General features: G+C 36.0%; 2 protein-coding genes across 2 annotated transcripts; one reads left to right on the forward strand and one right to left on the reverse strand.

The window, feature by feature from the left end:
• Positions 1–2,645: 2,645 nt before the first annotated feature.
• Positions 2,646–8,556, forward strand: syngr2b (synaptogyrin 2b). The gene is made up of 4 exons (XM_065259235.2): positions 2,646–2,830; positions 5,865–6,102; positions 7,673–7,809; positions 7,895–8,556. The coding sequence occupies exons 1-4, from the start codon at positions 2,717–2,719 to the stop codon at positions 8,123–8,125; spliced, it is 720 nt and encodes a 239-aa protein (XP_065115307.1). The 5' UTR covers positions 2,646–2,716; the 3' UTR covers positions 8,126–8,556.
• A 1,133-nt stretch (positions 8,557–9,689) lies between these two features.
• On the reverse strand, positions 9,690–13,613 carry tk1 (thymidine kinase 1, soluble). Its single transcript, XM_065259236.2, has 7 exons — positions 13,458–13,613; positions 13,193–13,224; positions 12,515–12,628; positions 12,336–12,429; positions 11,431–11,520; positions 10,888–11,007; positions 9,690–10,723 (listed from the first exon to the last, which is right to left on the reverse strand). Exons 1-7 carry the CDS (start codon positions 13,521–13,523, stop codon positions 10,547–10,549), a joined length of 693 nt encoding a protein of 230 aa, XP_065115308.1. The 5' UTR covers positions 13,524–13,613; the 3' UTR covers positions 9,690–10,546.
• Between the last annotated feature and the right edge of the window lie 64 nt (positions 13,614–13,677).

Genomic DNA, 13,677 nt, shown 5'->3' on the forward strand with positions numbered 1-13,677 from the left:
ATGTTAAGCTTTATTCTGGCTCCTCTCATCTTTATAATGGCATTGGATAGTGCCCCACTTTGAAAGCTCCAAAAACTGCATCCATCCATCAAAATCTAACCCATAAAGTTATTAACTGACTTCTGATGGGTTTTTGTACTGTTGTGTCAGACTCTCATGAACAGGAAACAACCATAGTTTCTAAAGTTTGAAATAGGCTATAAATGTTTTATGAAAACCCATCGCTTTCTAGTTAATGGGGACATTTTCACTTTTTAAGATGTCAAATAAATCTTTGGTGTCCCCAGAGTACGTATGTGAAGTTTTAGCTCATAATACTATATAGATAATTAATTATAGCATGTTAAAATTACCACTTTGTTGGTGTGTGCAAAATTGTGCCGTTTCTGGGTGTGTCCTTTAAAATGCAAATGAGGTGATGAAATGCAAACACTATATCCAATATGAAGTTGAAAGAGCTCTTAAAAGTGTGCTGCCTGTGACATCATAGCTTATCTGTTATTAGGATTATGCAGAAAGCTAACCGATAATAAATGAGTAAATGAATTGTGTGTCAGAAGATAAGATCAATTGTTTTAGAGGCCTGCAAGTTATTACATTTTGATAAAAGATAAGAAAGTCAAACCATTTTGTGTAGACCATTAATGTGTATTTAGATAAAATGGGTCCATTTCCATCTCATGTTGACTTCAAAAGCATTAGTTTGTGTGTTTGTAATGAATGAATGAATGAATGAGTCAGAAGACAACGATTCTGTTTTATTTCTGTTTCTCAACATGAATTTGTCCTCATGTTCTTCTGCAGTATTAAACCGAGTCTCTACTTCAGTGGTGGTGGTGGTTTTCAGCGGTTTCATCCTAATTATTATTGCAGTAACTGCATGTTGTATTTATGGAGTGGTCTTACGTGAGTTTATCATTGACATTAAGCATTAGTATTAAAATTCATCACTTTATGACAGCAGATGACCTGTTTCATTCAAATGTGTCAAATTTATCTCCTCAGGGAGAAGATATCCAATAACATATCAGTGAGTTGTTTTTAATTTTTATTGTATAAATTCATGAATGTAACACAAGATTTAGGATCATGCTGAACTCTCTGTGCTGTTTTTGAAGGCGATATGGAGAAACAAAAGTCAAACCTAAACAAAATGATGAAGATGAGGACGATGAGGAAGATTATAATCTAGTAAGGATGATTATAAATAAACCTCATGTGCTGCTTTAGTGCGTACTGTCTATGTGTCTAAGTTTAAAAGCAGTTTAAACATTCAATTCTCATTGGCTAATACTGTTTTAATAGTTTAATATACACCTATGCCGTCTAATAATGTTATCTAGTTAAGCATTAGGTTTTGGAAAAATAGTTGTTGTTTTTTTGTTATTTGTTTTGTTCTTGTGTTTAGATGATGATGGATTATGAAGAAGATCTCATTCACACTGACAGAATGTATGACTCTGAGGTACTCTAATTTTCATTTCTACAGAAATTAATTAAAAAAATTCAAATCTCTCATTAATACAAAATGACCAAACATGAATTAACCCCATAATGGTTTAATATTAAGTTTTAACACATTTTATTTGTTTGACAGGAGGACGAGCATTCTGTAGATGAATCCGTTCTGTATGAAGAAGCTGTCTCAAAATCATTCAGATCAATTTAAATTTAATTATTTATCACTTTTCACAATGTTGGATTAATGCAAAGCTGCTTTAGATGAACAAAGAAAACACAGAAAATTGTAATTGTAAAATATTGTAAGCTTTGATTGATTGTAATCTGCTAAAGTCATTTAGTCAATTAATATGATAGGTGACATGTATTATATTAAACCAGACATGACTTTTATCTTGCATGGAAATTGTCTGAGCTAACAGCCATCAGTAATTTTCATTAATATGAAGTCTTTAAGTTTTTTTCATTCAGTATTCATGTCATGCTCAAACAAAGATTTGATTCAAACAGAGACAATAGACAAACACTCTGTGACCGGTCAACAACGAGTCTACTGTCAGATTCAAATCAATGAGCCAGATTCAAATTTAACATGGGTGTGCGTGTTTGTCTCGTGTTTGCTGGTGTGTAGATATTCATGTGGTTTTAGGAAGATTACAAACAAACAACGTTTTAATAAAGTCAACAACTTCAATTGTAATTCTTAAATTAAATTAACAAATAAATTAATTGTGTGAATTTGTTTGAGTAGAATCATTTTGTGTGTATATGATCATCTGTTTAAATTATTTCTGTATATTTATTCATTAAATCTTCATCACTTCGCCTTACACAGCTGCAATTTTCAATAATTGTAGTGGATTTTAATTTGTCATCGTAGGGATGTCCGATTCATTTAGGGAGTGGTTTTGGACGGTTCATTCAAATGAACCAATTCAAATTCATCTCTAGTTGTCTTCAAACGACAACCTGAACGCCTACGTTTTATATTTTTTGTAAATTAATATTTTAGTTACATATACAGTAAACTACTAATTAAATGACTTATGTCTTGGATTAAGTTTTCACCTAAAGTTTAGACTCAATCGAAATACAAGTCGGTTTAACCGAACAAATATAAGGAATCGGTTCAAATGAATCATTATTCAGGGAATCGGACATCGCTCCCCCCTCTCTCGGTAAACAGTCTCAGTGTTGTGTGTGGGTGTCGTGTTTTCAGCTGTCGTGTGTTTGTGTGTTTTTGTGTAACACGCACATGCACACACAGATGGAGTCGAACACTGTTTACGGAGCTTCTCTGGCCGGATCGGGATTTGATCTCGTTAAATTCATCAAACAACCTCAAACTATCACGCGATTCTTCAGCTGGGTAAGTGACATGTGTCAATCAACCGATCAAATATTCGCTTTTAAAACTCGCTGCGGCTATAATGCTGTTTTTAAACGTCTTGCTTGTTAAACCGGTTATCTTTAAACAACTCAGTGTGTTTTCCACAACTGTGTATACAGAGTTTTCTCTTGGTTTTATTATAGTAACGTCGTAACTGTTCAAGTGTAGGAGTTAATATCTGGTAAAGTTCAGTGTCACTTCCAGGACAGAAGTCAAAACTGTCTGTTGTCTATAAATTAAAACCAGTCTTATATTATAAAACATATTCACTCATCTCTGGAAAGGAATAATTGACGACGGGCCATTGCATTATTTTCAAATAATTCAAATGACTGGAGTCAATTATTCCTCTTATACCACGGTTACCACAGACATTTCTCTGGAGGGTTATTTAAGACATTTGACAGGTCAGGTGTGTGTTTATCGAAAAATAATCAACACCTATGGAACTCAACCAATCAGAATAAAGCATTCAACAGGCCCGTGGTATAATGTGATATAAAACATTGTTAATCTCATGCTGTTTCAATGCAAATGTTAAACTCACACAAGCTGAATATAAATGGAAAGTTAAAAAATATTATTCATTCTTGAAGGGACTTTCCACAGTCAGACAGTGAAATGAAAGCATAAATACTGACACTTATGATTCATGTCTTGTTGATCTTGATGTGCCGATGTTTATATCAGATGTTTATATGAAACCTCTGATGTTAAATCTACATGATAAAGATGTTTGTGTCAGTGTTGTGCAAGTGTTATTGATGTATAAATCAGTAGTGTGTGTTTGTATTCACATGAGGACAAAATGTCTTCACCCTTCAGTTACAGTGTTGACATGTTAACCCGACAGATGGCTGCTGGTAACACGAGAGGCCTGCGACCCCCGGCACACATTTACTGTCGTATCAGTTTATTTGACGTTGATTTTAACGTTGGATTTGTGTGGTTTATCTGTTAGTTTCAGGTGCATGATCTCCTGTAGGACACATTTGCATGAAACACGTCAGCAGAAAGTTGTGGTTGTCACCTCTTCCTCTTGTGTTCTTTTAATGTTTCCATCTTCGTCTCTTAAGCCTTCGCATGCTTGCGCTTGATTTAATCTCAACAATTTATACTTTGTTTATGATTAAGTGTGATTTTATATACGGATATACGTTAAATCTGGAATCATTTGTCACATTAACAACATGAAACTCAAATGGATTCATGTATGCAAGTGGGCTTGTTTTTTTATTTATTAGTGTTGTTTTTATGGCGAACAGCAGTTTTACTGTTGGTCATAGTTAAAGGAATAGTTCACCCTAAAATGAAACCCATATTTTACTTAGGATTGAAAAAATGTCCTGGCTCTTCAGCTTTATAATGACATTGGATGATGCCCAATTTTTGAAAGCTTTATAAAGCTCATCCAATCCATATGATTATTAAGTGTCTTCTGAGGTTAAGGGATGGGTTTGAAATATAAACGTTTTCTCACAAACCCACATTGCTTCACTTCAGAAACATTTAATAATCGTATGGATAGATGGATACACTTTTTGGAGCTTTCAAAATGGGGCACTATCCAATACCATTATAAAGCTAAAGAGCCAAGAAATTATTTAATTTAGCTGAAAATGTGTTTGCTGAATGAAGTCAGTCATATCCACCTTATTTATGACATAAATGTGGGTGCCGCCATCTTTGAGCTCCTTTGTGTTAGACTCCGGTGAACCACTAAACCTAATGGTAGGGAAGTCTTATTGCGAGTAACACGAGTGTGCCGCTTTGACTGGCTTTTTAATATTTATCATGAAATCCAAGAAGACCGGCATAATTTGTGCAGTTAGGGGTTGCCATAATAGCTGAAACAAATGCAGTAAATTTCTACAAAACATTTCTTTGAACCATAATCCACGCACAAGATCTGAATGTGTATGTGGCGCAGGTGAACCCATGATCTGTATCCACACATCCATACAGTAAAACCTTTTATATAAACTGCCAGTAAACAAAAAATACAATAATTGTTTAAAAACAACTAATATTATGCTGATAAAAATATGCTGATTTAACTGGTTTATTTATTCTACTACTACATATTATTACAAAAATGAATTTACAGTACAGAATATATACGACATGTTATTAGTTAACAGGGCTCAACATAAAGGACTGCCCGGTGGCCCGGGGCAAGCTTGAGAGATGTTCGGGCCAGTAAAAAGTATTGTCACTTGCCCGATCGGGCCAGTGCTTCACCCTCAGTAAATATATTTTTATCAATGTATATTATTTAACATCTTGAAAGCAGACATTTACTTGGGTAAAACACGACGCAAGAAATTATGCAATATTTTGCATAGTTTGCTGTAAGTTTACAGGTAAAGCAGAAAAGTTGGGAACCTTTTTTCGTTGGAACATCTCTGTTGTATATGTATACAATTATATTTGACTTTTGAATTATTAGCATAAGCTCATGTCTCCATCTATTGAGTAAGAAGCAATGTAATAATATTTTTTCATAAAATGAAAACAATACTGAATAAATGTAATAGTTTAATATGTTTATTTTGGTTTGTTCAAATAACTTACAATGTGTTGAATGAGAAAGATGCTGTTGTGTGTTGGTGTGTGAAGCTCGATGTGTCACCATAAAAACGGGTATTGAAACGCAAAAAAGTGAAATACATCACATAACTTCGAAAATAAGGTGGTTTGACCAAGGATGGCTTGAGGGTGAGTAAAGTATCGACTGATTATTGGGTGAACAATTTCTTTAAAGTTAGTTGGTTGGTAAACTACATACTAAATTCAGTAAGTTAATCATTCTGTTGAGACAGTACGTGTTGTTTCTTTTATATGCTGTCACGTGTGTTTTTAACTTGTAAATGACAAAATGGATGCAGTAAATTTCCAGCACTCAATATCTACAGATTGAGAATTTAAACTCCGTAAACAACCTGATGAGAAGACTTCAGTAAAGTTATTTATTCACTGTGTTTGATGGATGTTTCTCTTCTGTGTGTCACAGGTGTTCGCCATCGTGGTATTTGCCTCAATAACAGCTGAAGGTTACGTGAACCCCGTCAATGAAGACACCACCAAGTGTGTCTTCAACCAGAGCGATGGTGTCTGTCATTATGGTGTGGGCATCGGGGTCATCGCCTTCATGGCGAGTGCAGCTTTCTTATTGGCCGACGCTTTCCTGCCTTCGATGAGCAACGCCCAGGAGAGAAAATACGTTGTGATGGCTGATCTGGGATTTTCAGGTTGGACTGTTTTCTGTGTGTTTACTTTTTTGGATCTTATGTAATCCTGTTGTGATCTATTCACACATACACAGAAGTCTCTTTGGGAAGTTGCACCACTAGACTGCCATGTTTGCAGTGCCCTCGGGGAGTTATTTCAGTCATGAAAAACTCAAATCTGTTGTACTTAAATAGGGAAAGACAAATCACAATTAAAATATTGTTGACCAACAATTACATCAACTATACTAAAAGTTGAAAAGGTGAAAAATACCTTTATTCAAAGTCGATTCAGTTGTTGCACATGCGCACATGTCAACAAGCGCCTCACGTGACTGTGCAGAGCTCCTCCCCCAAATTGGTCGAAAGTCTTTGGCCTCCTAGTCCACACATACACAGGGATTTTTTCTCCACGAACAAGCAAAAACTCTGTATGCATGCCAAACCAACAGATGGCGATATATTCCTAACCGTAAAGCCACGTAAATCAAAAGCCATTGCAGAGTTTCCCCTCAGCACGTCACTGGTCAAAAACTACAAGACAGCGCTGGTGTCTACAAATACTGCATTTGCGTGTGAACAAACGGCCAAACCATAGATATGTATAAAGGCTAGATGTCTCGCCCGCGCTGCTGGCTAATATAATGGAACGTCCGCATTTGGCGGCCATCTTACCACAGGCAACTCGCTCACTCGTAGCATTGAGTTTTAATGGTGCGTGTACATTTAAATGACCTTAACTTGCTTAATTTTCTACCGATTTTCACACGGTTTGGTTTGTTATAAACGTCAAAGATGTACCTATGACACTGCATACTTATACTAAAAAACAAAAAAAATGAATGATACATGTTAAAGCATCCAGAATTATAGCCACGTTAATAACGTTTGTAAGAAACCAAACTGTTTGAAAATTGGTAGAAAATTGTGCAAGTTATGGTCATTTAAAAGTACACGCATTATTAAAACACAATGCTACAAGTGAGCGAGCTGCCTGTGGCAAGATGGCCGCCAGGTGATGACGTTAGAGATTCTGCCGTAACACATTTAGCCTTTATACATATCTATGGGCCAAACCACATAGAAAAAGTTACAGTTTTGAAAATACCAGTGCACCGGGCCTTTATCGATTGATGATCGGTTGTTTTAACTGGAAGGCAAGACTTCCATCACCAGAGCGGCCATATTGAGCATTGCATTGTCCCCTTTTAATAGTAGTAGCAGTGCACAATTTTGTTATATCCAACATCTTTGTTTTTTTAATCAGAAAGTCTCTCTTGCCGTTAGGAATTCCCCAAATCTCAGGTCGAAAAATCTCCAAAACTTTCCCAGGGCTTGTTTAGTTTTATTTTGGTGTTTTAAAAATACACAAATAAGAGGAAGTGGAACAGAAGCACAAAAAGTCATGACGTGACCCGTGTTTGTTTGTTTGTTCAGTATTCGTGTGCTTTAGGAGGTCAGAAGATCAGATGCTGTATAACTCAACGTTTATTTAATACATGAAGTTTAATGAGCTCGTATGAATTGAGAGATTGAGTTGTTTAGCTGATCAATGGCATCACTGTGACTGTGTTTGCTGTGTGTTGTTTAGGTTCCTGGACGTTCCTGTGGTTCGTGTGTTTCTGTCTGACTGCAGATCAGTGGTCAAAGACTGTCGATACACAGGGCATCCCGACGGACGCGGTTCACGCTGTCATCGCCTTCTCATTCTTCTCCATCGGCTCATGGGTGTGTGTGAGATCTTAAATAGATACAAAATCGTTTTTCTCTTCCAAGTCTAAGCTTGTTGAATCACCCCTGGTTTGTCTTTTAGGGTGCATTGACTTATTTCGCTCTGGCGAGATATCGTCAGGGTGTCAATGACGTGACCCAGAACTATCCCGACCCGTCTCCCGATCAATCCACGCCTTACCCGACCACATACGCTCCCCCCACCTATCCGTCCTTCCAAAACAACAGCAGTCAAGACGTCTTCCAGCAACCGCCCTTCGTACCAAACAACAATCCGGACGGGCAGAGCAGCTATCAACCACCCACCTACTGACAGGAAATGGAAAACAGGAAATCCATGTCACGTAACACATGATGTAGGCGGAGCCTCAACAGACAGCCAATAGGAGTGTTGACTGCTAAAGATACTTGTACAGTTTTGCTAAATGTGAAATCAGATTTGCACTTAAGAGATTGAAAATGAAGAATTCAGTGCCTAACTACTGACGGGTCTACGGATCAGACGGTGCAATGTTTGTGTGTTGTGTTTCCTGGCTGAAATGACAGCGACGTTTTTTGTTTTCAGTAGGAATGTGGTGTGTTGGACAGAAACAGACGAACACTTTGTGTTCATGACAATGACCCAGTTAATGAACGACCACAGAAGAACACTGTATGAGTATCACAAATGTGCTACAGCTATCAGATTTGGCTTATCAGCTTTTGAAAATGGAGGGAAATAAAAGCAGTTTTGGTTGTGAATGAGGTCGGTGTGTTTATGTGAACAATAAGAAAGTTTCAGATCCACTTCAGTTGTATTTTAAAGAAGGTTTCGTTTGTCTGGAAAACATTAGTGATAGGAACACAGATGAGTTACAGTGGAAATACTGAGCCACATCAAGTTATTGTGATGCTGATCTCTGTGGGACGGCTTTCTAAAAATTCACGACTCTGTTTCTGCACAACCCTCATTTAACACTGCATTGGAAAAACTTGCAGTACTTAAAGGTGCAGTGTGTACATTTAAGGAGGATCTATTGAGAGAAATGCAATATAATATGCACAGCTATATTTTTTGTGATGTATAAAGACCTTACACAATGAACGTTATGTTTTTATTGCCTTAGAATGAGCCGTTTCGATCTACATATACCATGGGTCCCCTTACATGTAAGTCGCCATTTTGCACCACCATCTTTCTACAGTAGCCTTAAAAGGACAAACTGCTCTACTGAACGTTTTACTGGTGTCTCAGACGATGACATGTTTGTCCTATAGGGGCTATCGTAGCTTACGATAAAGTGATTTTTGAAAGGGAGGATGAGCTGTGGACTGAGCTGTTGGTTTGCAATTTTCTATTTCACCACTAGATGCCGCTAAAATCTAAACACTGCACCTTTAACAAACAAAATATTTACATCTAGAGATGCACTGATATGAAAAATTTCCACCAAAACCGATAGCCAATGCCTATGGTTTGGTGGTTATATTAACTTGCATTGACTAAATTCAGAAAATGATATTTTCTGACTTATTCATTCATATAATGACCATTGATATTGAACATTAAACTAGTGATGCTTCTTTACATTTTCTATACACAGAGATCAAATTCATTGCATTTTCCTGTTTTGTTTTGATTGACAGGATATATTTTGACATGATACATTTTTGGCTGATATATTGATGCATCTCCATTTACTTTTACTTTTTTTTCATTCATGTGTGACCTTGTCTGTGAAATTAATGAGATTTTGAGCATCCAAGTTTGATTGACATGATCTTACTCAGTAAATATAAAAGACATCAAGATTATACACTAGTCAACATTTGAAGTGGATTAAAACCAAAAAGTTGTCTTTGATGAACGGTTTTGAGCCACTTTAAATGTTGACAAGTATATTTTCACAAAATCGTAATGTTTTTTATGTAAGGTAGGACGATTTGATGTTGAAATAATAAAAAAAAGACTTTAGCTGTGCTTTTGCAGGCAGGGTCACACATCTGTTTAATCTGGGTCATTATTTACTTTAATGAACTCTTTAGCTGATCAGATATTTATCATTGGGCTTATTGTTTACAGTGGAATAATTTATGAATATTTTAATATTAATAAACTGTTTTAGATTTTACACATTTGTTCTTTTTAGGTTATAGTTTTTATGTTTGTTTAAACCGATTGAGATGATGTCTGCTGGCTAATAAAAGTGAAAAATCATTCAATTCTGACTAAATACCAGATGGAGAAACGTTTTCATTTTACAGCTAATATGAGTGGATATAAAAGGTATTACTGGTCAGTAATGATTAGTTATAATTTACAAAATCAGTTTTTGTATCCTATGTTAATGCACATGTCAACTTTTTGAAGAAGTGTTTTCCATTATACGTACGCACATGCTGGATTTGTCCTGTGTTGTAATGACAAACAAAAACTTTACAAGTTTTTTATTGAAAAGTACATTGATCCTTACACATCACATGTGTTCCTTGGCAGTGTTTTACAACATCAGCTGGTTGTTTTGTCAGACAAATATAAATAGTTAAAAATCATTTAAAATGAATACAGAAATAAAACGACAAACCTATTTCAATCACCATTCAAAATAAAAGTAAAAAAACAACATGCAAACATAATGCTGGACCCATTAAAACTAAAAGAAGTTATTATATACAACCAGGTGCACCATAATGATTTCCATCTATACAGCTCACAGTAACAGTGATATTTTTACTACAGTACCCATGAGTATTTTCATAGATGAAGTGAGGTAAAGAGTTTGCGTGGAGCGCTTCGGTCCAGCTGTTTTTGTGTCAGGTGTGGTGGTGTCTCTTCTCTCTGAGGATCACAGTTCTCCTTATTGACCACGAGACCGCCATAACACTGCCGACACACGGCATGATACTTATCAGCGCCGCCGATCACCTCCACCTGAGGAAGTGAAAGAAACATGGCACCAAAAAAAAAAAAAAAAAAAAACAGATGTCATGAGGGGGAATTTCACTTCTTTATTCAGAAACAAACTTTTTTTGGCTCCGTGTATATTTTTAACAAGGTGTAGATCATTTATTTTTTAAAAGATTTTTTTCTCGTACCTCTTTCTCTGCTCCGAGTCTCTTGGTATACGCAGCTTCTTTATAGCACTCCATGCAGACGGCGTTTAATTTGACAACACTCTCAGCCAATGGAACCAGATTCAGGATGTTTCCAAATGGCTGTAGAAAGACAGGAGGTCAAAGTCATCAATACTTCTCAGTGGAAAGAGTCACAAACACATCCCGTAAATGTTCTGTGATCACTGTAAAAAATTTGCTGTAATTATGCAACTGGTTGCCAGTAACTTACTGTAGTAAGTTATATTCATTTGACTTTGAACAAACTGTTGCCAGTAAACAACATAAAATGTAAAATCTACAGTAAGTTACTGTAATACCCAGTAATAATGTAATTTCTAGATATTTTGCTATTGTTAGCCACACTTCGATAATACCTAGCCTAACATTAATGTGGCCTGGGTTTACTTTAAATAAGAATAAATGTTTGGTGTGTTTTGTGAACTATGTATTACTGAAATTCAATAGACAGTTTACAACACAATGTTCAGAAGTTCATGGTGATAAACTCAGTAATGTTGGTACCTTTCTCTGAAAGGTTCCATCCAGAGCCGCTACAATGATGGTTTTGCCCATGTTGGCCATCTCTTCACAGAACTCAACTGTGTCTGAAAACTGAAATAACAGCAGCGGAGTTATTAAACCATTAAAACTAAACATGAAACATAACGCTTGAACACAAAACATCATGACTGTAACTCTGTTAGTTTAGTTAGTGCTTAAACCAGATAACGTAAAGCTACTTTTTAATTATTAGGTGCAACTTGCTATTGTAAATACAGAACATTTATGGATGCCATTTCCACCACAGGAAAATAAATTTCATTATTATTTACCAGAGCATGATTTTAGGTCGAAATGATGAGATAAAGGTCACAAAACTCAAAATTATGACTTTAAAAGGGGACATTTCTAGATCAAAATACCATAAAGATAATTTATTATCGTGTTAAAATTGAATGTCCTGTTTTTGGGTGTGTCCTTATAAATGCAAATTAGCTGATCTCTGCACTAAATGACAGTGCCGTGGTTGGATACTGCAGATTAAGGGGAGGTATTATCCCCTTCTGACATCACAAGGGGAGCCAAATTTCAATGAGCTATTTTTTTCACACGCTTGCAAAGAATGGTTTACAAAAACTAAGTTACTGGGTTGTTAGTTTTCGCATTTTCTAGGTAGATAGAAGCACTGAGGACCCAATTATAGCACTTAAAGATGAAAAAAGTCAGATTTTCATTATGTCTTTTAAAAAAAAAATCACAATTATGAGATCTAAGTTGAAATTATGTCTTTTCTTTCATAATTACGACTTTTTATCTCATTATTATGATTTACCAGAGCATGCTTTTTTTCTTTGTGGCGGAAATGGGCTTCCACTACACATATAAGATATATTATAAAATCTTTAATAAAAAAATAATAAACATACAAACTGGCCCTCATCGATGCCGATGACGCAGGCCTGCAGCGCCAGCGTCCTGACGTCACTTAGGCGGTTCGCTGGCACCGCCTCCATCGTGCTCCTACGACAGATGCCACACAAACCATCAGACAATGACACTTTTAAAACATTATTTAATGGTAAAGTGGGGTTAAGTATAGGCTTACATGTCGTGTGTGGCCATCCCCGAATCTGAGTATCTCGTGTCTTTTGCGTATTTAATGAGCAGACAGGAATATTGCGCGACCTGGAAGCGTCTGACGCGACGCATCAGTTCAGTGCTGCAAACACACAAAACACAATTCAGCTCACAGTTTGATATCATAAAGTAAAATGTCCTGCACGAGGATGTTTATATTCCTGTGTGTTTCTCAACAATGTGTTCAAACGGACCGCCAAACAAAAACAATGTGACTATTGTTAACTTAAATCAATCAGACTACCTGCACAACAATAACATTTATATTTATGCGGCTTATTTGTTATTAAACTGAGTCCAACTAACATCAGTTGAAATGACTTGGAATAGGATAGAAAAACATTAAAGTAATCGAGAGGAATCGGTTGCTAAAGAGAATTAACATTTACACGCGAAGCATTTTATTCTCCAAGACACGAACTTATTCGTGCTTAGCAGATCAGGAGGATAAAATTACCAGATCTATTCTTACGTTATTTACTATTATACATATTTTATGTTGGATTTGTCAACAATGTAATTGAGACTTTTGCGCGCAAACTGCATTTGGCGCCATCAGCTGAACCAAACAGGGGCTTGACAATACTTTCAGATTTAACTTTTTTATCATAACATATGATTTATCTGATGATTTATTAATCCTCACCTTTTTCCTGAAAACATCGGTCCAAAAATAACCTGAGAACAAAGAGACGACAAAGATTTAACTTTACAGTAACAAATCCTGATTGTATTCACAAATACTTTACATGAAACTTTACAAACACAAAAAAAAGAGAAAAAGTAAAAACTGCATTTTTGCATTTATAATATTTAACGTTAAACAAAACTGAACATCATGTACTGAACAATAGCTGGTTGAATCGTGCCACATTAAATGGTTATAAAACTAACGTTATTTTTTCACTCACCTGTATTTGTCCCCTCACCTTCCGTGGTGAATTTGGCAAAATCCGGGCCACATCTAAACAATCCATATCTTTTATTAATAATATTACTGTTTTAAACACAGTTCTTTCTCACAATGACACTTGAATGTCCCGCCACAGCCGGTTTGTCCATTTATTTGAGCTGCGCCATGACGTCACTGAAAGGACCAATGAGAATGCCGGATCTGCGCAGCCTTGCTTG

This window comes from Paramisgurnus dabryanus, chromosome 14, assembly GCF_030506205.2.
Source record: "Paramisgurnus dabryanus chromosome 14, PD_genome_1.1, whole genome shotgun sequence".
Classification (NCBI taxonomy): Eukaryota; Metazoa; Chordata; class Actinopteri; order Cypriniformes; family Cobitidae; genus Paramisgurnus; species Paramisgurnus dabryanus.

Bases quoted from the DNA above. Each gene is read 5' to 3' on its own strand.
- syngr2b (XM_065259235.2), top strand. From the start codon at position 2,717: ATGCACACACAGATGGAGTCGAACACTGTTTACGGAGCTTCTCTGGCC. The intron at 6,103-7,672 runs GTTGGACTGTTT...TGTGTTGTTTAG, and splicing joins GGCTGATCTGGGATTTTCAG to GTTCCTGGACGTTCCTGTGG. The intron at 7,810-7,894 runs GTGTGTGTGAGA...TTTGTCTTTTAG, and splicing joins TCTTCTCCATCGGCTCATGG to GGTGCATTGACTTATTTCGC.
- tk1 (XM_065259236.2), bottom strand. From the start codon at position 13,523: ATGGATTGTTTAGATGTGGCCCGGATTTTGCCAAATTCACCACGGAAG. The intron at 13,225-13,457 runs GTGAGTGAAAAA...CTTTGTTCTCAG, and splicing joins AGGTGAGGGGACAAATACAG to GTTATTTTTGGACCGATGTT. The intron at 11,521-12,335 runs GTATGTTTATTA...CTGTTATTTCAG, and splicing joins GCATCGATGAGGGCCAGTTT to TTTTCAGACACAGTTGAGTT.